Genomic DNA, 26,370 nt, shown 5'->3' with positions numbered 1-26,370 from the left:
GCAACTCTCTTTTGAGAGCGACAATCCAAATAATTACGACAACTCTCTTTTGAGAGCGACAATCCAAATAATTACGACAACTCTCTTTTGAGAGCGACAATCCAAATAATTACGGCAACTCTCTTTTGAGAGCGACAATCCAAATAATTACGGCAACTCTCTTTTGAGAGCGACAATCCAAATAATTACGACAACTCTCTTTTGAGAGCGACAATCCAAATAATTACGGCAACTCTCTTTTGAGAGCGACAATCCAAATAATTACGACAACTCTCTTTTGAGAGCGACAATCCAAATAATTACGACAACTCTCTTTTGAGAGCGACAATCCAAATAATTACGGCAACTCTCTTTTGAGAGCGACAATCCAAATAATTACGGCAACTCTCTTTTGAGAGCGACAATCCAAATAATTACGGCAACTCTCTTTTGAGAGCGACAATCCAAATAATTACGGCAACTCTCTTTTGAGAGCGACAATCCAAATAATTACGGCAACTCTCTTTTGAGAGCGACAATCCAAATAATTACGGCAACTCTCTTTTGAGAGCGACAATCCAAATAATTACGGCAACTCTCTTTTGAGAGCAACAATCCAAATAATTACGACAACTCTCTTTTGAGAGCGACAATCCAAATAATTACGGCAACTCTCTTTTGAGAGCGACAATCCAAATAATTACGGCAACTCTCTTTTGAGAGCGACAATCCAAATAATTACGGCAACTCTCTTTTGAGAGCGACAATCCAAATAATTACGGCAACTCTCTTTTGAGAGCGACAATCCAAATAATTACGGCAACTCTCTTTTGAGAGCAACAATCCAAATAATTACGACAACTCTCTTTTGAGAGCGACAATCCAAATAATTACGGCAACTCTCTTTTGAGAGCGACAATCCAAATAATTACGGCAACTCTCTTTTGAGAGCGACAATCCAAATAATTACGGCAACTCTCTTTTGAGAGCGACAATCCAAATAATTACGGCAACTCTCTTTTGAGAGCGACAATCCAAATAATTACGGCAACTCTCTTTTGAGAGCGACAATCCAAATAATTACGACAACTCTCTTTTGAGAGCGACAATCCAAATAATTACGACAACTCTCTTTTGAGAGCGACAATCCAAATAATTACGGCAACTCTCTTTTGAGAGCGACAATCCAAATAATTACGGCAACTCTCTTTTGAGAGCGACAATCCAAATAATTACGACAACTCTCTTTTGAGAGCGACAATCCAAATAATTACGACAACTCTCTTTTAAGAGCGACAATCCAAATAATTACGGCAACTCTCTTTTGAGAGCGACAATCCAAATAATTACGACAACTCTCTTTTGAGAGCGACAATCCAAATAATTACGGCAACTCTCTTTTGAGAGCGACAATCCAAATAATTACGGCAACTCTCTTTTGAGAGCGACAATCCAAATAATTACGGCAACTCTCTTTTGAGAGCGACAATCCAAATAATTACGGCAACTCTCTTTTGAGAGCGACAATCCAAATAATAACGGCAACTCTCTTTTGAGAGCGACAATCCAAATAATTACGACAACTCTCTTTTGAGAGCGACAATCCAAATAATTACGACAACTCTCTTTTGAGAGCGACAATCCAAATAATTACGGCAACTCTCTTTTGAGAGCGACAATCCAAATAATTACGGCAACTCTCTTTTGAGAGCGACAATCCAAATAATTACGGCAACTCTCTTTTGAGAGCGACAATCCAAATAATTACGACAACTCTCTTTTGAGAGCGACAATCCAAATAATTACGACAACTCTCTTTTGAGAGCGACAATCCAAATAATTACGACAACTCTCTTTTGAGAGCGACAATCCAAATAATTACGGCAACTCTCTTTTGAGAGCGACAATCCAAATAATTACGGCAACTCTCTTTTGAGAGCGACAATCCAAATAATTACGGCAACTCTCTTTTGAGAGCGACAATCCAAATAATTACGACAACTCTCTTTTGAGAGCGACAATCCAAATAATAACGGCAACTCTCTTTTGAGAGCGACAATCCAAATAATTACGACAACTCTCTTTTGAGAGCGACAATCCAAATAATTACGACAACTCTCTTTTGAGAGCGACAATCCAAATAATTACGGCAACTCTCTTTTGAGAGCGACAATCCAAATAATTACGGCAACTCTCTTTTGAGAGCGACAATCCAAATAATTACGGCAACTCTCTTTTGAGAGCGACAATCCAAATAATTACGACAACTCTCTTTTGAGAGCGACAATCCAAATAATTACGACAACTCTCTTTTGAGAGCGACAATCCAAATAATTACGGCAACTCTCTTTTGAGAGCGACAATCCAAATAATTACGGCAACTCTCTTTTGAGAGCGACAATCCAAATAATTACGGCAACTCTCTTTTGAGAGCGACAATCCAAATAATTACGGCAACTCTCTTTTGAGAGCGACAATCCAAATAATTACGGCAACTCTCTTTTGAGAGCGACAATCCAAATAATTACGACAACTCTCTTTTGAGAGCGACAATCCAAATAATTACGACAACTCTCTTTTGAGAGCGACAATCCAAATAATTACGGCAACTCTCTTTTGAGAGCGACAATCCAAATAATTACGGCAACTCTCTTTTGAGAGCGACAATCCAAATAATTACGGCAACTCTCTTTTGAGAGCGACAATCCAAATAATTACGACAACTCTCTTTTGAGAGCGACAATCCAAATAATTACGACAACTCTCTTTTGAGAGCGACAATCCAAATAATTACGGCAACTCTCTTTTGAGAGCGACAATCCAAATAATTACGGCAACTCTCTTTTGAGAGCGACAATCCAAATAATTACGGCAACTCTCTTTTGAGAGCGACAATCCAAATAATTACGGCAACTCTCTTTTGATATCGCCTCAAAAAGCCCTGCCTCCATCATATTCTCTTTAAAGCGAATCTGACATCGCGAGTGCCGTTAACAAAAGTCAAAAGCTTTAATAGGATTTTTTTAGCCCATCCACCAAATAAATTGAATACTTGTTCGGGTGCTGGTTTGTTTGGGGATTTCTTCGAAAGGTACCGTTAAAGAGAACGAAATTTGAGATATCCGTACGTTTTTATGGCAAGAGAAACATCTTTTTTTCGTGGGATAGTATTTCCCAAAAAATGTCGAAAATCGTTTTCAGTGGAGGGTTTTTGTTTCCTTGCCAGAAAGAAACTTTTCGTTTAGGAAGAGAAAGAACTATCATAATTAATTACGAAATGTTTTCCATTCCCACGTGATCCCCGTACCAGATGCCAGATGGACTAGACTGAAACCATCTACCTTAATGCCAGAGATGAGTTTTAACGTTGAGGCAGTGTACTGTAAAAAAACTCACATAACGTTTATCCACCATTGTTGATTTATCTCCCCTGGCCTAGTTTCAGAACCTCCAGAAATATGGTAAAAGAAATTAAAGGAAAGTATAATTCGTTTCTGTTTGACAGAACTCATTTGCTTTTGAGAATGCTGACTAGATAGATCTACTAGACCTAAATCACCTCATTCTTCTTTCCACCAAATACGAAGCACTTGCGTAGAAATGTTATATGTCTTTAAAGTGATTTAAAAATTATTTGGTGCCTGAAAATGCCGCTGCATGTTAAGGTCTAAAAAAGCGAATAAATAAAATAAAACATAAGAATTTGTTCTACCATTTGAAATACAATATTTTATGTTCTACCATTTGAAATACAATATTTTATGTTCTACCATTTGAAAAACAATATTTTATGTTCTACCATTTGAAATGCAATATTTTATGTTCTACCATTAGAAATACAATATTTTATGTTCTACCATTTGAAATACAATATTTATGTTCTACTATTTGAAGTACAATATTTGATGTTTTACTATTTGAAGTACAATATTTGATGTTTTACCATTTGAAATACAATATTTATTTATTTATTTATTACCAAAAAATATTTGCCTTATCTGAATTAAACAAAGATTTATGGTTTATGACATGCCGAATTACATTCAGATATAATCAGATCAGTAGATAATAATAATAATAATCAGCTAGGCTAATACCAAGGCACCACCTTAGGCCTAAGTCATCAAGCGACTTTTAAGACCATTAATTCAGTTGGCCGGGTTACAATGCGTTGGAGGAGATACGGGTCAAAATGCAAACCAGGTAATTTAAACACGAAACTAATCAGAATTAAATAATAAATAATAATTATAATTATAATTATTTAAAATTAAAATTTATAAATTTAGTGTAATTATACTCCGGATTCAATTCCTTTACCTCCCTACTAAGCGTAAAAGTCAGCTAACTTTTCGGTTAACTGAATCTGTTCAGATAAATTATAGCAGATCAGTTCAGATTGGTTACTTGAAATAATGAATCGGATACAGTTTGAGACCAGATTGACTAACTGAATATCTTCAGATATCTGGGAATTGCGACCTGATTAACCTTAACTGGTTTCCATTGGAAGCACTAGCCCAAATTAGATATTAGGCCTAACGTCATTTGCTTGTGTAAAATGTGGTTGGAAATGTTTCCAATATCGGACACGGTGGCGCTATATTCGTCGCTGCTCTAAAATAGCCAACCGGGCAATCTAGATTCGGGTCCAGTTCATTGAAATTCATGGTTTTCATGATAATAATTTCTCAATAATCTGTTCGCTATTTTAACTTTCAATACATTGAAAAATGTTTGTTTATTTTGTTAGATTTCTGGGATACAGCTGGTCAAGAGAGATTCAGTAGCATGCATCCGTCATATTATCACCAGGCTCACGCTTGTATATTGGTACGTTCCACACTTTACATTCTAGGTTGGGGAAGTTACATTTCTTTGTAGTGTTGTTTATTTTACGGAAAAATAAACTGCGGAAAAATTTCCAAAAAAATTTCCAGAAAAATTTCCGCAAATCGGAAAAATAAAAATTGAAACATAAATTACTTTTTAAAGGTTTTTAATTTTTTAAACTTTTTATCGATATTAAATGTCTAATAACAGTAAGCATACTACAAAACATTAACAGCGTTACATTGTTAATCAGTTTGAAGCTAGTCTAGAGGGTTAGTTTTACTTTTAGATTCAAAAGAATGAGGAGAAAATTCCGCTTTATTTAAATTTGCAAACAATATTAGACTAATCATGGAATGAAAACTTTTTTTAATTTTTTCGGAAAAATGTGAATTATTTTCGGAAAAAGGCATCGGTCATTTTCTGGAAAATTTTCCAACTTAAAACACTATTTCATGGTAATAGGCGATAGCGTAATTTGTAAGGTATACTGGGTAAACTTTCTTTCGGGAAACATTTGAGCGCCATCAAACGGTAGAAACCTCAAGAAATAGCCACGTGGTTATAAAATTTCTTTAACGCTGTGTTCTTAAATGATTATCTGTTTCGCCGGTGTTGGTCCATTTGATCGAAAAATATGTGATCGACAGTCGATCATTATACGTTGCAATTGATCGAATCCCATTTGTCATTTGTTTCATAATATCGAACCTTCAAATGATCGAATACTATTTGATCGAATTTAAAAGTATTTATAGTACCAGTTGGTATGTTTTTATTTTACCGAATGTCAATATGAAGTGCAGAAGGAATAATGATGGAATAATTCATTGCTTTAACTGTATTAAGCCACAAAGATGTAGAGATTTTTACTTTATACACTATATGATGGAATTTTTTATGATTCGACGATAACGGCCCGTTGTTTTTGATATATATAAATAGGGTCAGGTTAGGTTAGGTTAAGTTAGGTTAGGTTGATGTACGCGCGCCGTAGGCGCGTATGCACCATTGCCTTTTCGATTTACTCCCAAAAACTAGTAGTTTTACCCTACAGTAGCTTTCGATCAAATTTCGTTCGATCAAATGCCATTCGATCAAATGCAATTCGATCAAATGGAAATTCGATCAAATGGGACCCGTTCGATCATTTGGGAATCGATCAAATAGACTCAAACCGTTTCGCCAATGACCATATGAATCATAATGTGGCTAAGGACTGACAAACAATTGACTTTTGAATTCTACGGTTATATAAGTTGGCTATTTTCAAATTTGAGACTTAAACGTGTGTTCGCTAATTTGGCAGTAAATTCGCCAGCAAAGTGATAAAGAACGGGCTTGGTTTCCGGTTACACAACTTCCTATTACGAAATCGCTTTACAACAGACTATTACTAACCGGAATCGTTCAGTGTCATACTATAGTAATATGTTACTTATGGTTTAACAGAATAAGTTAAAACCGGTCTACTACATTGGAATTACTGACTAAAATAATGACTTTTAGATATGATAGTTGTTTTAATAATAAATAAATACAAATTGTTTTTTTTAAATAAGGAGGTTTTGATAATAAATCAACGGTGTTACTTTAAAATAGAGGTCGGCAGTCGATTAATTTTTATCCATGGATAAAATAAGCTCGGCTATATTTAAATAATATTTATTTAAATAACCAATAGTTGAATAAAAATTGTAAAATGTTTAAATAATCGAAAGTGAATAAGCCTATTATATAAATAAAACAAACAATTATTTAAATAAATACCACTTTTATTCAAATAAATGCTTGGTTGCGTAAAAACATAATTAAATAAGTTAAAATTATATTCTTTTGACCAACGTTTTTTAAATAAATCGGAAAATTTGTGGATAATGAATAAACAATTCCGAACACTACTTTAAAAGGTGTTTCCATAAAATGTTTTTCCTACGTCACTAGCTATAGTTATTGACAGGAATCCATACCTCTACTTGGAATGCTTATCCTGCCGTATCGCGTATGGTAAGATCACTCTGACGGCTTTGGCACTGCCCACGAGATAAAAAAATCTCCTCGGCGCGCTCCCCTCTCACGTTGTTGTTGGTTAAGTTAACACAGTGTTCAAAAAAACCGTCAGCCACATCGATATGAAAATCTGCCGCGATAAGCATTCCAAGTAGAGGTATGAATTCCTGTTATTGAAGATAGAGAGCACGCGCTCGAGTCGATAAAGATTTTGGAATTCGAATAAAGTGCCAAAAAGCTTAAGCTCGTGACACGGAGAAAAACATTTCATTCTTTTAATTTTTTATTGCTTTATTTTATAAAAACACCTATTTAAAAATTTTCGTATTTACCATTTATCAATATTCCTTTTTCCAGGTATTCGATATAACTAGGAAAATAACTTATAAAAACCTGCCAAATTGGTACAAAGAACTTCGAGAATATAGGCCTGAAATCCCGTGCTTTTGTGCTGCCAATAAAATAGACGGTGAGTGTAGTGTTCACAATATGTTTACTGTTTTAATAAGCGAGTTTCAATCCCTTACGAAACTGGTTCATCAAATTTTTATCAAATGATTTTATCAAAAATTGGACCGATCAAATGGTGATAAAAATTTGATCAAATCAAAATTATAAGAATTAAATATCTTAACTAGCAAATTTGATCAAATTGGGATCAAGTTTGGAGAAATTAAATTTGTCAAAAAATTTTATTTATCTTTGATCAAACTTCGATTTTTCTTTGAAGTTTCTTTGATCGTTCATTGATATTTCTTTAATCAAACTTTTATTAAATTGTGTTTCGTCAGATTAAATTTGATCATATTCTGTTCGTATTTGATCAAATAAAATTTTATCAAACTTTGATCAACTTTTATTTGATCACATTACATTTTATCATATTATGATCAAATAACATTTGATCAAGTTTGTTATTTGATCAAGTAATATTTGAACAAATTCGGATCAAAGTTTGATTAAAAGTATTTTATCAAATTAAATTTGTATCAAATAACACTGCTTTTGATAAACTTTTTATAAAATTTCCAAAATGATCAATCACTTTCGTAACGAATAATCGCACCGCCATCTATGGACTTTAAAAATAACTATTAGGATGGTCATAACAAAGGGAAGCCTAAGCTGACGTCACCGCTGACCGAAAACTACGCCCCCTTTTGGTGGCCGTCAGACACTAGATAAGTAGATTATCAGCACACGCCACGAGACAGCTAGACTCATTTCACTCGCAAATAGTCTTACCATAAGTCTATAATATTGTTCCATAAGTTTGTCACTTTGGGGAATATTTTACTGACAAGGAGACTACCCGAGGTGGTTATCACTCGGGGGTTAGGTAGACCTTATGGTAGTATGAAAATTGCCAAAGGGAAAAGTTGCAATGGGCTTTAGTTTTCCCATGGCAACCGAAAATGTTTTTGATCTCTCAAAACAAAAATTCTCCATTTAAAAAAGCATGGGATTTTCTCAGTTTCACAGGGTACTTACTTACTTAAAAAATTTGAAAATTTTTTATTTTCAAAACATACCCAATAAGATTAATTTGACCTATTTTGGGTAAAATTGATCAATGATTTTGGCTAAAATTGATAAATTTTGGTTAAATTTTAACAAAATTTGGGTAACCTAGAAAATCCCATGCTTTTTTAAATGGAGAGGTCAAAAACATTTTGGGTTGCCATAGGAAAACTAAAGCCCATTGCAACTTTTCCCTTTGCGAATTTTCATACTACCATAAGGTCTACCTAACCCCCGAGTTTCAACAAAATCGGTGATAACCACCTCGGGTAGTCTCCTTATGAGAGCTAGTAATGGAGTGAAGTCACCACAAGAAGAAAATCTCCCCCTAAGGAGGCGCTGTCAAAGGCTAAATATTATTTCGTCGATTTAATTTATATTATTTCAGCGATTTAATTTATATTATTTCGTCGATTTAATTTACATTATTTTGTATATCTAATTTACATAATTTTTATATTTAATTTATATTATTTCGTCGATTTAATTTATATTATTTCAGCGATTTAATTTATATTATTTCGTCGATTTAATTTACATTATTTTGTATATCTAATTTACATTATTTTTATATTTAATTTATATTATTTCGTCGATTTAATTTATATTATTTCATCGATTTAATTTATATTATTTTGTCGATTTAATTTATATTATTTCATCGATTTAATTTATATTATTTCGTCGATTTAATTTATATTATTTTTTATATTTAATTTATATTATTTTTTATATTTAATTTATATTATTTTTTATATTTAATTTATATTATTTTTTATATTTAATTCATATTATTTTGTCAATTTAATTTATATTATTTTTTATATTTAATTTTTATTATTTTGTCCATTTAATTTATATTATTTTGTCCATTTAATTTATATTATTTTGTCCATTTAATTTATATTATTTTGTCCATTTAATTTATATTATTTTGTCCATTTAATTTTATTATTTTGTCCATTTAATTTATATTATTTTGTCCATTTAATTTATATTATTTTGTCCATTTAATTTATATTATTTTGTCCATTTAATTTATATTATTTTGTCCATTTAATTTATATTATTTTGTCCATTTAATTTATATTATTTTGTCCATTTAATTTATATTATTTTGTCCATTTAATTTATATTATTTTGTCCATTTAATTTATGTTATTTTGTCCATTTAATTTATATTATTTTGTCCATTTAATTTATATTATTTTGTCCATTTAATTTATATTATTTTGTCCATTTAATTGATATTTTTTGTCCATTTAATTTATATTATTTTGTCCATTTAATTGATATTTTTTGTCCATTTAATTTATATTATTTTGTCCATTTAATTTATATTATTTTGTCCATTTAATTGATATTTTTTGTCGATTTAATTTATATGTAATTAAATTTTAATCAGTAATAATAAATAGTATAAAAAGGTACTATTTTAGATGAAACATAATTTTTACAAAGCAATTAGAAATTGGGAAAATTTGGTATTTGTTAATATTTCCATTATAATTTCTTTTGATTCGGTTAATAGATGGCGGCATATGCATCTAAACAAAAATAGATAAAGAAATAGGCAGAACTTCCACGTTTTCCCTTACGTAAATCCGTTCTTAGTCATACTTGGTTATTTATATCGTAAGTGATTTATTATATTCTAATGGTATTACGTGAGTAATTCGAATATCGATAAATTGAAGAAGTTTCCAATTCAAGAGCTCAAATATTGGATTAACACGCGATGACCTTAAAACGGGAAAGGGTGGAGCAAGACCGAGCGTAGAAATATCCCCCTTCATGCATTATGCAAAGGACGCTCATCTGTATGGCCCATTTAGGTCTTTGCCCCTGGAAGGCCTTTTTTCCCTGGAACTCACTCTGCCTAGATTTATTCTGCATTTAAACTTCGCTGCAACGGCGAAAGGAAAAGCCTTATTTTTTGGATATTTCTTCTTCACTATCAGTAAATAGTGAAACAAGCTGTCAAAGGAGAAATACAGTTCGGCGCTTAAGCCTTCATCTTCATCCGTGTAATCCAACTTTCGAGAAAAACATGATGCATTTTAAATTTAATTTAATTTAATAAATGTAATATTTAATATTCAATCATTTCTTAGCTTTATTTTAATATTAATTTAATTATTAATTTTAATTTAATATTATTTTAATTACTAGATATTTTCATATTAATTCTTAAATTCAGTTTAAAATTAATTTAATTCTTAAATGCAGTTTAATATTAATTTATTTCTTAAAAGCAGTTTAATATTAAATTATTTTTTAAATTCAGTTTAATATTAATTTAATTCTTAAAATCAGTTCAATATTAATTTAATTCTGAAATTTAATTTATTATTAATTTAATTCTGAAATTTAATTTATTATTAATTTAATATTGAAATTTAATTTATTATTAATTTAATTCTGAAATTTAATTTATTAGTAATTTAATTCTGAAATTTAATTTATTATTAATTTAATTCTGAAATTTAATTTATTATTAATTTAATTCTGAAATTTAATTTATTATTAATTTAATTCTGAAATTTAATTTATTATTAATTTAATTCTGAAATTTAATTTATTATTAATTTAATTCTGAAATTTAATTTATTATTAATTTAATTCTGAAATTTAATTTATTATTAATTTAATTCTGAAATTTAATTTATTATTAATTTAATTCTGAAATTTAATTTATTATTAAATTAATTCTGAAATTTAATTTATTATTAAATTAATTCTGAAATATCATTTATTATTAATTTAATTCTGAAATTTAATTTATTATTAATTTTATTCTAAAGTCACGCTTTTAAGTTGAAGCCCCACTAGGTAGAGAACTCTATGCTCCTAGAACAGACACCGACGAAGCCTTCTTTATACTCCCCCTCCAAACACTATGAGCTAGTTTGCAGATATGCAAGGGCCTCTCAAGCTTTTGCAATGGTGTACAATAATTTATTTTTTCTTAGGGATAATGATTTTATTGACACTATCGGCTGGCATCTGTTTTAGTTTGGCCCCGCCGCGGGAGGAAAAACGTCATCGGCTTCAATCGCTTCTTAAGACTTTTTGGGGAACCAATGAGGAGCTGATTTTTTAGGGGGAAAGAACTTACTAATGGAGCATGAGGAGGAGGTGCGAGCAGCCCTAAATATGGTTTCATACCCAAGGCACCACCTTAGGACAAAGTCATTGAGCGACTTTTAATGGCTTTAAACAGGTGGACGGGTGACAACGCGTAAGAAGGTGGTGGCAAGCAGACATGGGCAAAACTCGGAGTGAATTTGTGCGAGTTATTTTCCCCTACACTTTTCTCACTCCACTCCTTAGCAAAAATTCCACTCTTACGAGCGGGGTTTTCCCTTTTTCGTCACTCACCGAGTGCGCTCTCGTGAAAAGGCCGAAGGTAGTCAAGGTCAGCTCTTTCGCTCTTATCGATTTTCAAGGCTATTAAAAGAAGGCGGCAAATTTAAATTTAATTTAACTACTTTACTGGAGAGCGTGGTGTCATCTATTAACGGCAAAGGAGGCTTAAATATACTTATTGGGCCGAATTCAAATTTCCCGGCTTAAATTTGAAGTGTCCCGCCAAGAATAAGAGTGAAATTGATGACTAATCGCACTGTTCAGGGAAGACCGGAAGAGTGCACTCGGCGAGTGACGAAAAACGAGAGTGCCAATGAGTGAAGATTTTTATTTAGTTCCACTCTCACTCTTGAGTGAGACTGAATCACTAGTGATTTTGCCCATGTCTGGTGGCAAGCCCTTCATGCCACGCGAAACCAACAGCTCCCTATACTAACTATTACCGTTAACCTCAACAAGTGTTTATGGAAAGGGGAAAGACCCTTTAACCATTGGTATGAGAGAAGTGGCAAACAGGAGCGGTTCCGGGTTTTTACCCAGAGTATATTTCCTGCGCCAACTGTGATGGAGCCGGACTAAACCGAAACCACTTTCTCTGAGTTTCACATCGCCACAAGCTCCATATACGCTCGCCCATTTTCCACGATAACAAAAAAGGTTCCGATTTCGATCCTACCGAGAGAAGCATTACCCCGAAAGGGGGTCGCTTGGGGTGGCATGCCAGACACGTATACATGGCAACTGCGCTCAGGACCGATGATTTGAAATTTTCCCAAATGGATTTCTTTAAAAATCCTTTCCTCAATAGATCTTAAAAGAAATTGATTTGAAAATCTTCATCGGTTCATTGTGTAAATTGGCGCGTGCTTGCTCGGAAGGGATAATCTTATTGGCTAAGACAAATGCGGATAAATATTGCTAAGCCCACGTGATTCTATTTTATTATCAGAATAAATAATTGCACGTGCGACGAAAAAATGGGCGATATCATCGAGATTCACGCGTTTTTAATTTAAAAACCCTTCCTTTTGACGGTTTTTATTTTGGAGCGAATAATTTCTTTTGGCGTCTATACATTGAATCTAACGGGTTTTATAAATATACATAATTTATAATTGCATCACAAACTTCATCTGCGTATTCATAGTCCCGTTCTCGAACTAAAAGTGTACTCTTTTTACCCTAAAAGTTTCGCCTGTTCCGGGGATGAGAATTACTCCGGCCCATAAACTATTCGCTGGTTCCGGAGTATTAGGGCTACTCTATTTACTCCTTCTGAACAGGAGGTGTAAAGGAATAAATTCGATTTGGTCGTCTGCTAGCCAGAATGTATCTGCTAAAAAGACCACCGGCAGCCATTTTGAAAAAAACGTTTTTACTCTTATTCAAACTATTCGCCACCACAGAATCGGAGTAAAATGACATCATAGCGTTACACTTCTTACCCTACTCCGAAATCCCGGAACAAGCGAAAAGGAACCACCTAATATAATATACATATATGTTTATTATATTCGGCAGAGAGCCTCCTAGTGTCGATTTGCCCAAGACAAAATCTAAATCTATCAAGGATGCTAATATACTACCCTGTTTGGTTGGTAGTCCAAGTAGAAGCTAAGCGAAAGTGTTAGGCTCGCAAAAAATTAACATTAAAACGACATTAAGTTAATTATGGTCCCAACGGCCAACTTAAGTCGAATATTTCAAAAGTCAGAAAGTTATCAGACAATCAGATCAGGTTAGTCTTTCATATTCTCCCAAGCTATAGCAATCTGATTTCAAATTCAATCTGATTCATTAGATCAAGTTACAGATCTGAACTGATATACTATAATTAATCTCATCAGATTCAGATTATCTGATTGCTAGGCTTGGAAACAGTGATTACAACTTCGGACGGAATGTAATCGTTGGATAGCTAAAATCGAGAGCTATAAGCATCTCAAATCAGTTCGTTTTTTTTCAAATCAATTGAACTGATAAAATCTGAGTATAAATTTGATATCTGATCTGCAATAATTATTAACTCGGTAACCCAATAGTTATTTATTGGTATTATGTTACTTATTATATTATATAATGTATATAGTGTATATAATATAATATTAGGAAACTATAGAGGTATACACTTGGAATGTCATTGGGACGGTGATACGCAAGCACGTCGAGAAAAAGGCGGGGCTTAACTACGTCAAGTGTAAGACGTAACACGACATGTCTAATTCATTGGCTCGAGGTTTGACGCGAAAAGAATGCGTCGTCATGGTAACAAATAGGCGATCTTCCCTTGCAAAAAAGGGTTATAAAACAATGGATTTAAAAACCTCAATTTGTTATCGTACTTAATATTTTAAAGTAATTATAATGCTCTTCGCGAAAGAAGTGTAGTGATACCTAATTTCAGGTATTTGTATGGTTATAAAAGAGATAATCAGGTAAGCTAATAATATAAAAACCATGACTAGGCTTAATGACGAGTTTTCGTCGAATTAGGGTAGCGAGGCGCGAGTTTTTTTCTCGTGAGTTTTGCCGCTTTAAGACACGCCCGTTTCTACGAGCTTCATCACGGCCGTAAAAATCTTCCTTATACATTCCAAGTGTATACCTACATAGTTTCCAGTGTATATAATTTAATTATTATATATAATGTAATATATATATGTTAATATATATATATGTTAATATATATATGTTAATATATATATATGTTAATATATATATATATGTTAATATATATATATATATATGTTGTGTGTAAAAGAAAACAACATTTCGAGTTTCTTCTGTCTTTTGTTGCCTTAGCTGATCCCGTTGTAACAAGAAAGACCTTCAATTTTCCCAAGAAATTTGGAATTCCTTTATATTTCGTATCAGCTTCGGATGGAACTAACGTGGTCAAAGTAAGACAATTTTAAATTGAATTTTTCTTATTTAAATTTACAATGAAATTTTTATTTCTTAAAAATTTGCTTTATATATTCTGTGTGTATGGTTTTATTACCTTTGGGTTTGTTTCATTGAAGTGTATAGAGATTCAGGGTTGAAATATTTGAGGCAAACTGCTTTATCTAAAGCGAAAGAATTTCTGTAAGGGCGGGTATAAAGTTCTCCTGTATGGGAATACCACCTTCGCTTCTGAAATGGGATCGGCAAACACAATATTTCGTACGTTATTTGGTCAGCAACGCCCAGAGTTGGGCAAAACTTGGAGTGCATTTGAGCGAGTGATTTTCCTCCCTCACTTTTCTCACTCCATTCCCTAACAAAAAACTTCACTGGTAAGTGTGGGGTTTTCCCTTGTTCGTCACTCGTAAGAGTGAGCTCGTGGGGAAAAGACTGAAGGTAGTCAAGGTGAGCTCTATCACTCTTATCGATTTTCAAGACTAGTAAAAGAAGGCGGGGAATTTGAATTTAAAATGAATTTATTTACTTTACTGGAGAGCGTGGTGCCATCTCTTAACTGCAAAGGAGGCTAAAATATACTTTTGGGACTCAATTCAAATTTCCCGGCTCAAATTTGAAGTTTCCCACCAAGAATAAGATTGAAATTGGTGACCTTGACTAATCTTCCTCTTTGGGGAGAGCGAGGGGCAGATCACTAAGCTTTATAGTGGCCTAATAATCATAATAATCATGATTCAATTATTAAAAATTTAATCACGATTAAATAATTTTAATCACGATTAAATCATTCTAATCACGATTAAATCATTTTAATCACGATTAAATCATTTTAATCACGATTAAATCATTTTAATCACGATTAAATCATTCTAATCACGATTAAATCATTTTAATCACGATTAAATCATTTTAATCACGATTAAATCATTTTAATCACGATTAAATCATTTTAATCACGATTAAATCATTTTAATCACGATTAAATCATTTTAATCACGATTAAATCATTTTAATCACGATTAAATCATTTTAATCACGATTAAATCATTTTAATCACGATTAAATCATTTTAATCACGATGAAATCATTTTAATCACGATTAAATCATTTTAATCACGATTGAATCATTTTAATCACGATTAAATCATTTTAATCACGATTGAATCATTTTAATCACGATTAAATCATTTTAATCACGATTGAATCATTCTAATCACGATTTAATCATTTTAATCACGATTAAATTATTTTAATCATGATTTAATAAATATAATCACGATTAAATCATTTTAATCATGATTTAATAAATATAATCATGATTTAATTTTTAATATCAATGAACTTAATAAAATACATCGTAAAATATTAAGACTAGGGTAAAATACTTTATCGAGTAAATATACAATCATTTTAATCACAATTTAATCATTTTAATATTAATTTAATAATTTTAATATTTATTCAATCATTTTAATATTAATTTTATCATTTTAATATTAATTTTATCATTTTAATATTAATTTAATCATTTTAATATTAATTTAATCATTTTAATATTAATTTAAGCATTTTAATATTAATTTTAATCGAGGTTTAATAATTATTATCATTTTAATCGAGATTTAATAATTCTAATCATTTTAATCGAGATTTAATCCTTTCAATCACGATTTAATAATTTCAATCACGATTTAATAATTTCAATCACGATTTAATAATTTCAATCATGATTTAATAATTTCAATCCGATTTAATCATTTCAATCATGATTAAATCCGATTTAATCATTTGAGGGTGACCTTACAATCATGCTTGTGATCTGCCCCTCGAAGAATAGTGCACTCGGTGAGTGACGAAAAGCGAGAGTGAGAAAGAGTTAAGATTACTATTTAGCTCCACTCTCACTCAAGAGTGAGACTGAGTTTCTAAATATCACTAGCGATTTTGCCCATGTAAGTACGGGGAGTTTTTCCGGGTGTTAAATTGGATCTTCGAAGGGAAAATACTTCAAGTTTGGAAGCCGACGAAATACAAAATTCCCAATAAATCTTGAGTACAATTCCTTGAATAAAAATATTACTTTCACTCTGTTACAAGGTGTCTTATAAAGAAAGATTTTTAACACAATTTAATTGTTTTAAATCCTTATACAGCCAAAGCTACATGATTTTATTTTAATCAGATTTAATTTAATATCATTTTAATTTTAATTGTAAGAAGAATAATAATTTATTTTTATTTTAAAAGCTTTTTTCAGATGCAATAAATAGTGCCGTGCAATATAAGAAAAATCCATCTGATTTTGTTGACGAAGTTCTCAGGGAACTGGAGGTTTGTTAATATTCACAATTTTCTCTTCATTTGGGTTACTCTACAACAAATAATTAACTTAATTATCTCGAATTATTCAATATCCTATCTCGCCATTTTTTAAATCCTAGTTTAACAATTCGAACCCTTAACTAAAAGCTCTAAATCTAAATCATTTTATGTTTCTTTTACACACTTAAAATTATACTTTCTTTAGTCTACAATTTGATAAAACTTTGACTACCTTGAAACGATTGAGTTTTCCCCTGGCAAAACAACAACGTAAATTTAAACCATTTAAACTATTGCAAAGGTCGATTGCAAACTTTTTATTTTTATTATTCTGTGAATGAAATTTCACCTAGGAGCAACGCAGCTAGCCTTTATACACGCTAACGAAGGGTTGTGTACGAATTTCATTGGACGAGAGTCACGAGCCTTTACGCTAAACGTTTTACGGGCGGAGGGGAAGACAATTTCCGAATCTTCCCCTTCCGACGGCAACAGGCGCTAAAGCGTCTAACCAATGAAAACTGTATACAAGAAAATACAAGATTTTTGACGGGTTTTGGTCTCCTTGTGTGGGCAGTGCTGTGTTTGTTGCTCCTAGCTGCCACTAAAGAACGTGGTTTAAATTTCTCATAAGAGGTTTTGTAAAAATGTAGGCTTTTATTACGTCAAGCGTGTCATTAGCTAATCTCTTTATATGGTGCCGCAAATCAGAGTAGCCGATTGTAAATCGAGAAATTATTGGCAAACACTCTTTACAATTTATGATCGTAATTAGCGCTTTTGTTAGTGGTGAACACTGACGCCTCGCAGCGAGAGGAGCCGGGTTCGATCGCAGCTAGTGGACCTAATTCCGCGTTGAGTTTGTATATTATCTCCATGCAGGTTAGATGGGCATTTTCCTGAGTGGATTGAAGGGCAATTTTACCCGGGTATTGCCTTGGGTATTAGCTTAGCTGATTATTTGTGAGTGTTCAGAAAGTTGGCCCAAATGAGTACAAGTTTACACCAATAAGTTTTTCTTATTAAAGCAATTTATCTTTAATGACAATAGAGCTCGGCGTTTGGATAAGAAATATTCGATTTACTTGTTTTTATCCATATCCGAAAACTAACCGAATAAGATCTTAATTTTTTGCATATTAAATCCTTTTAAAGCCGCGAATAATAACCATAAATAAACAGTTCACCTAAATTTTATGATGAATTGAAATTTTGGCGGTTAATTTATCTGTTTCGCCGAGTTTTAAATGACAATCGTGAAATGAGTTACTCTGTAAATAATAGTTTTAATTGAGGCTATCTTGCACCTGGAAACATCAGGGAAATCGGGTTTCCAATAACTCTATATGAACCGTGTCAAACTTGGTTTACAAATAGCGTTTTCAAACGATGATTAAAAAATTGTTTTTAGATTATTTTTCATATGTTAGAAAAAGGAGTCTTAAATAACAGTTGCTTTATCTCAACCGGGAAAATAACTTTTATTTATCAGAATATCAGGTACAAATCAAGATATTAAATTCGTTTCCAAATTTAAATGACTGATTAATTGGATTTTCTCTTACCAGAAGAAATATCTACTTAACGTATAATTATAAGTTCAGCTGCTTGAATCTGAGTTAGTTCAGATCGCTTACTTGGTATAACCATATGTAACATAATTACTCATAAGTGTGCCAGATCTACTTTTTTCAATGAGGCCTTGTTGCCAGGATATTACGTAATTGACGTCACTTCCCAGTCGATAACGGTTTTATCGTCATCAAAACTAGTTCTGGCGGGGAGTGAAGGAAGTAAAACCAGTTTTACGCGACGTTAGTCCGTCTTTTCTTTGGTGGCTATGAAACAAGGTCTCATTTAAATTTTTAATACAGAGATGTTAAACAGAGGCACACTTATGAGTAATTATGTTACATATGGTATAACGAATCAGATAAGATTTGAGATCAGATTGTTGCGTTGGGTAAATATAAAAGATAAATCTGACCTGAATAACAGGTATCAGAAAATTACGATCTAAATAACCCGCGCGGTTAACCTTTGAAAACGCTTGCCTGAAAAAGGTATTGCCGAGATATGTTAAAGCAAGTGTTGGCTCTAGGTGCAGTAGCTCTTTTTTCAACAGAGGTCGCTAGCGTCGAAATCAAAACAAAATGCTGAAGCTACATTTTTACTCAAAAGGCGGGACATAAAAGTATGCTTCGCGTTGATTGGCTCATTTTAAAATTTGTCAATAACTACAATTATAGTAATTGTTTACAATATATTTTCGATGGGATATATAATTTTGGTTAAAGTTCACCACGGACTGTAAATTTTAGAGGACGAGTAAAGCGTTGCCTTCCCCTGTAGAATTTTGGTTTACCCGCGCATCAATCACATCGAAATAGAGAGAGAGTCCGTCAAGGTCATTTGTACCACTCATAGAGGTAGTCCCCCCCCCCCCCCCACGCATGTTATCTGGAAATCTGGCCGACCGAAAGACAAGGGCTTTAGTTAGTGACCTTGAGCGACTTCCGTCAGCCTGATCGGTGAACGGGGCGTAAAATACCTCGGGAATACCGGTCCTCTAAAATTTACTGTCCGTGAGTTCACTAAGTAGGGTAAAAGTGGTCTAGATATAATACTCTATAATGGCTCTCTGACGACGTTATTGTTTCGCTATTTTGAATTTTAGCTTCCGTTCCCATTAATAGATGGCTCCACGCTCTCCAAGAAAGTCATTTTTTTTAAGATTCGGATAGATTCATGGCCATCTCTAATAACAGGGGCCTTTTTATAATACAGGTGGCAATGATAGAGCCGACAGTTGCTTTAAATGGAAAGCAACAGGCGCCAAATTGTAACGGCTGAAGGAGACCCCTCGGCAGACGCACCTTAAAGCCAACATAAACAGCTAGATTAAGGCATTCTTGGGCCCTAAGTGTTCCATCTCAAGTTCCTTTTTGGGGTAGCGGGGAAGCTTCTCCTGAAATCAATTTGCTAGTTGTCAAAATGTAAGAACTTACGACCCATTTTTCAAGAGTATTTTTTTTTCGATATCGCCAAGTGAATCGGAAAAGACATTGTCATTGAAAGACAAAATGAGTTTTCCCAGAATCGGACCGCGAACAGAAGCCCGGGCTGTCAGGACCAATTACTTTCAGTACCACCGTGTATACAAGTGCTTTCCATTTCTGTCTGTGAAGCAATATCTGTATCTGCTTCTCATATTCTTGTTTAATTCAGCGCATATAGCAGAGAAAACCGCTTCACATCCAATTTCTCTAATTGGTCAGATAAAATGTGTTCGCCTTATCTAAGTTTCTTCACTGATCCGCTTTTTATGTTAAAAATTAGTTAGGCAAAGAGCTATCCTCTACAGGGGTGCGTCAAAATTCTAAGAAGGAATTCTTCTTTTGAGAAGAGTTCTTCCTGAGAATTGTTCTCCCCGTGAGGACTCGCTAAAACGCGTCAAAAGTAAACCAATAAATATTATTTTTCCACAATATATGAAGGAAGAAAAACTTTAATTTATAATTGAAAAGGGAATATTTCATTATAAATTAACTTAACATTCGGTTTTCTCCGGAATTCATTTTCGTCCACAAAAATATCATAATGTTTATTTTATTCAGCATCAAGTTAACCGATTAGAATATTAGCTGCCATTTTTATTTGTAATTTGACCAAGTGAGAATGCTCTGAGGCATTCTTACTCTTCTCAAGAGAACTAGGGAGAAGAGATTACGTCACTTCCTGTGTGAACGACCGTCAAAATTTTGGGAAGTGAGAATTCTCGCTATCAAAGGAAGAATTCTTAGAATTTTTGACTCGCCCCAAATTTTAGAACAATATTATGTTGTTTTATTTTTAAATTAAACAGTTAGATACGTGTTTTTCATTTTTGGCACATAACACCTTTATAACTTTTCCTTTTCAATCTGATATCTCGGATAAGAAACAGATTATAAATTCTGTTACAGAATACGGATAATTTTTATTCAGATTAGTGTAAGAAAATCTGGGTGTGACCAGCCAAAATAACAGATAACCTGTCACGATTAAAAGCACTTCTATATAAAGACGCTTAAAACTATACTTAAATTCAACTCAATAGTTTCAAGCAAAATCGGTAAATAATGAGATACTTATGTTTGCTTAGCCCTTTTTACCTCTCAGAGGGGACTTTATACCCTAGGAGGGGTTATACAACCACCGAGTCTGTCTGTCTGTGGGTCTGTCTGTGGGTCTGTGGGTCTGTCTGTGGGTCTGTCTGTCAGGCCTGCGAACGTGTTCGCATTTTCGGGGCAAAGGGTAATCACTGCGTTAGTTTCTTAGAATCAGGGAAAAGGTTTTTCCAAAAGCGCCCTCTTTTTGTCATTGGGTGAAGTATAATTTTTTAATCGGCCGGGATTTGAACCCGAGCCCTCTTGAACGACAGGCCAACTTGTTAAATTTGGAATTGTTGAACGCGTAATCTTCAAAAGCAAACCAAGGTTAATCTGTATACACAGGAATCCATACCTCTACTTGGAATGCTTATCGCGGCAGATTTTCGTCTCGATGTGGTTGACGTTTTTTTTATGTTAAAGCAAGTGTCGGCTCTAGGTGAAGTAGCTCTTTTATCAACAGATGTCGCTAGCGTCAAAATCGAAACAAGATGCTGAAGCTACATTTTGACCCGAAAGGCGGGACATAAAAGTATGCTTCGCGTTGATTGGCTCGTTTGTAAATTTGTCAATAACTTCAATTATAGTAATTGTTTACAATATATTTTCGATGGGATATATAATTTAGGTTAAAGTTCACTAAGTAGAGTAAAAGTGGTCTAAATATAATATAATATAATGGCGCTCTGACGACGTTATTGTTTCGCTATTTTGAATTTTAGCTTCCTTTGCCATAAATAGATGGTTCCACGCTCTCCGCGAAAGTCATTTTTTTCGAAGATTTTGATAGATTCATGGCCATCTCTAATAACAGGGGCCTTTTTAATAATACAGGTGGCAATGATAGAGCCGACAGTTGCTTTAACTTAGCAAACAACAACGCGAGAGGGGAGCGCACGCAATGGGGATTTTATCCTTCGTAGGCGGGGCCAAAGCCGTCAAAGTGATCTTACCATACGAGATGCGGCAGGATAAGCATTCCTAGTAGAGGTATGGATTCGTGGTATACATTATTGATGAAACGTATCAGAAAAATCAGCAGGAAGTCGGAAATATAGATCAAATTTTTTTCTGTTAAGAACGAGAAGGTTTTTCAACCCACGCGGATATCATATTTTAATACGATAACAGAAATCTGTTTCGAATATATCTTCTCATTCGATCGATAAGCCTTTCAGGCGAAAATACAAGCTTCAGACTAAGGAACCATACAATTGGAATAGTAATAAAAGCGCCGTTATTAATATTTTCCAAATTGTGAAAAAAAATCTACAAGGATAAACAGATTCCTTTAAATGACGCATTAACAAGAATGTATTTATGTGAGGAGGACAACGTTGAGACGATGAGGTGGATCTGGGTAAACTCTATAAATCGTCTAAAAACAGTAATTCTCAATAAATATAAATACCATAGAGTAACCCACTCGCATGAAATGGAAGCGCATGAAACATTAATCCTATGGGGCAACTTGTTTCCAAGGCGTGAATAAATATAGTCCGAAGAGTGATGGTGTTGTTTTTACATCTTTTAGAGTATAAACTTACTTTTTTATCCAGATATCGTGCATTACCTTTAGGCCAACTGCGTACGATGAGTGTTAACAAATTTCGTTGATAGCCTTCCACTCTTTACGAGTGGTTTACTCTATGATAAATACGTAACTTATCAGTATTAGCAAAAGCTTATAAAATATCCCTTACGAGAGAAGTATTCAACTCCTTTTCCTACTAATGTTATTCGTTTGAAACATGTGCCTACGCCGGGTCCCGTTGATTTTTCGAAACATGTTTGGAACGATAAAATAGTTGTACATGTAATTGATTTTAAAGTAATATTTCATCGACAGAATACGGAAAATTTTACATTTTACATCTTTAAGCGAAGTTATTTTGAAATGCTATTAAATGAGGTATTACAAGTCTATATTACTTGTAAATACCTCCGACGAAGAATATTCCTTTACGGCAGCGCCCCCTAGTAGCAAAAATTGCTAAAAGTAAATAATACTCTGCTGCCTTTATCCATTAAATGACATCCACATCCTAATATTCCAACAACAAGTAATAAAGATAAAATTTACTGGGTATAGGTGACCGGCGGCCATCTTGATGACGTCAATAACTACTTCACCTTTTTCGTAATTAATCCAAATTGCACTAGAGCTGCAAGGTACCTTTCACCTTTAAACAATACGAATTAGTAAAAAGACGAACAAGCTTCCTTCCTAAGGGAAAAGCGAGGTTTCAAGATGAAAAAAACGGATTAAATATTTAAATGAAATACTGTTCGTACACATAAATAAATGATAATATTAATGTTAATTATCTTTAGCAATCGAATTTGACAATTTGTTTATTGAGGTATTTTTTAAGAATGAAGAATAATTTCGTTCGGGGGTCGAATCGCGAAATTTCGACCACGTTTGAACTCACCAACAAAGCTGGGCAAAAACTAGTGCGAATAGGGCTTTGAAACTGAAAGAAAAATTTAAATTTTTTTATTAATAGCACTCCAATCGCAATCTACACAAATCTAATTTTAAACTCATTAACAAAAAAGACCCTGCCAAATGCTCTTTCCGCGAATTAAATAAATGTAAAGTAGAAATTTCTGAAAGGACTTTTACAGCGAAAACGTTTTAACAAACGACTACTTTAAAAAGAAATAGTTTGAAGTCTAATTCTTATTCTAAAACAGGCAGTTTGTTTCACAAATGGAACGAGCGTTTGACCCCAGCTTTTACCTTTTATTTTTTGGAATTGATCTATTGTACCTATATAGTGATGTAAATTTACCGGTAAAAATAAAAACGGTAAATTGACCATGAACTTTTTTATTTAATCAAAATAATGGTTTGATGTCACAATAATTATTAAAATAATATTTAAATTTAACCATAGCCTTCGTTTACATTAAACTTAGAGAAACCTGCTAGATAACCCCCTTAGAAATACATTTAAATGTATGGAACGTAAAATCACAGTGCCGGGAATTCGGAGTCTTTAACAGGAAAATGATTTGGTTTTCTGGTCCATTGTAAAATGTCATTGTTTCTTCTCTTATTTGAAGTTTAACAAAATATTTTTGGGTGTTTTTTGCTTTATGAAAGTAATTGGTAAATAAAACCACTCGGTAAATTTACGGTAATTTTACCATTACCGGTAAATTAACCGGCTCACATCTCTAATTGTACGAATGGTGTTACTAAGGCCGGTGTCACCAAATCCCGTAACTCAATGTGACATCACCAGACCAAACAATAACCATTTACTATTGATTCTGGTAACTTGTAAATAACTTTCATACCATTCCATCTCTACACTCTAAAAATGGTTGGGTGAAATATTTTTTGATCTATTTTGATGATTACATCTTTATGGGTAGCTGACTCTAAAAATGGTAAGGTTAAATATGTTGGGTAAAATATTTTTTGACCCATTTTGAGTCACTTTTGACCCAATTCGGGTTATTACAACTTTTTTGGGTTGCTGGGTTTCACCAAGGTTTTTGGGTTATTTATATATTATAGCACCAGCCCAACTTGGGTTATTTTCTGCCCACAAAGTAGTAAAAGAAATTTGGTCGTCTTCTCAACTTTCTGGTTCATAAAATAAAAGTGATTTCCCACGTTTTCGAATATTCGTTTCCCGCCTCACAAACTAGCGACAGACGTTGGAAGGATTTTGCTTCAGGGTAAATTAATTTATCCTACTTAAGATTGCTTTTAAAATTATATCTGACTTTTAAATTCATTTTTATTAGATTTAATATGCATAAATCTAGGCTGTTGACAAGTTTCCACCTCTCCACCAGCAGCTTTCCAGACTTAATAAGCCTTAGATTTGGCTCTTTTAATTTGGCCACTTTTTCAAATCGACCCATATTATTGGGTATTTTAAACTACCAAGTTATTTGGGTAAAATTAACAATTTAACCTAAAAATGTGGGCTATTTTGAATATAACCCATTTTTTTGGGTTAATATTTTTTTACCCAAAATTGGGGGTAATTTTGGATTGATCCACATTTGGGTAATACCTTTTGCCCAATTTGGGTATTTTAAGTTTTTCGCAACTTCTTGAATAAGTGCAATAGTGACCATATAGTTTTGGGTAAAATTTTACCCATTTTGGGTATCATTTGAGCCTTTGACTCAACCTTTTTTACAGTGTAGATGTAAGTTTATAACTGAATAACATAATACTATTATCGTTCTAGGTATAATACTAGAAATTTTAGCATTTGCTTTAAGCTGTTATAGTGACCTAATAAACACATTAGTTTATTACGTAAAAAAATCAAAATTGTGTCTCCTTACAAAAATGAAATAAACATGGATGAATGGGAATAACAATAAGAAATTTTTACCATTTGAAACGACAAGAAATAAATTTATTATGATGTACCTCCGTGATGAGGCTACTGATTGTAAATTCCCTACCAGGAATTTATATTTGTATACAATTGTAATGTGTAAGGAAGATAGTGGTGGCTCTGATAGCCTCCACAGAAACTAGCGTTATTTATTGTGGAATTATTCGCTAGCTCTTAACTCGGTGCTACATCGGCATTTGTCTTGGTTCAAATAGAAATTATCTTACCTCATCCAGCCAATGAACTTAAAATTGGCAATACATTCGAGGAAATTTAAACCTCACCCGTTTGTTCGGACTGGCATCATGGCGGTAATGAAGCCTAAGAGGTTCCAAGTGTACTCATATATAAATTCCTGGCCATACTAATTGATTTGAACGCTTGTTTGTTTATTTGCAGAACTTCGAAGATGACGAAAATGACGAATACTGAAGTGGTCCAAACATGATCGAATCCGTCCTCAATATTGTAGTGCTCAACAAAACACTTGCCACGAGAGTTGTCAAATCAGTTTCATAATAATCTATAGTCTATAAAATAAAATAAAAAAATAACAAATTTGCGGAAAATATACCAATTAGTAACTATTCCGATAATATGCAATTTTTGTTTCCAAGTTGAGATTAAAATTTATATCATATTACAAACACAGTTTTCTATTGTGAACATAATAAAATGTTATATTTTACACGATAGATTTATTTTTAGCGCTGTTACTAGGAACGTTTATCTAAGCTTAACTTTCTGACCCGGAGATAAGTTGTAGGTGGCCCTACCATTTTCTTTTCGGCACGCCGCCGACGCCGCCGATAAATTTTGTTCCCGCCGCCGATTTGTTTTGAGTTTTCCTACGAAACTTTATTTTTTTCTTTCAAAAACATTTTAAATTTTAAATCGGGCTATCC

General features: G+C 33.0%; 1 protein-coding gene across 1 annotated transcript in view; it reads left to right on the top strand.

Annotated features, from left to right (window-relative positions):
- LOC149960299 (rab-like protein 2A) overlaps positions 1 to 26,109 on the top strand; it is a 103,228-nt gene extending 77,119 nt beyond the window's left edge. The window contains exons 4-8 of the mRNA XM_090165224.1: positions 4,733 to 4,812; positions 7,180 to 7,291; positions 14,515 to 14,612; positions 16,864 to 16,947; positions 25,865 to 26,109. Of these exons, the coding sequence (XP_090021350.1) occupies positions 4,733 to 4,812; positions 7,180 to 7,291; positions 14,515 to 14,612; positions 16,864 to 16,947; positions 25,865 to 25,897 (407 nt within the window). The 3' untranslated portion in view covers positions 25,898 to 26,109. The remainder of the gene's footprint in view (positions 1 to 4,732; positions 4,813 to 7,179; positions 7,292 to 14,514; positions 14,613 to 16,863; positions 16,948 to 25,864) is intronic.
- Positions 26,110 to 26,370: the final 261 nt, after the last annotated feature.

Source organism: Leiobunum rupestre, chromosome 2 (genome assembly GCF_980474605.1).
Source record: "Leiobunum rupestre chromosome 2, qqLeiRupe1.1.hap1, whole genome shotgun sequence".
Classification (NCBI taxonomy): domain Eukaryota; kingdom Metazoa; phylum Arthropoda; class Arachnida; order Opiliones; family Sclerosomatidae; genus Leiobunum; species Leiobunum rupestre.
This window is presented reverse-complemented; position numbering and strand designations above follow the sequence as displayed.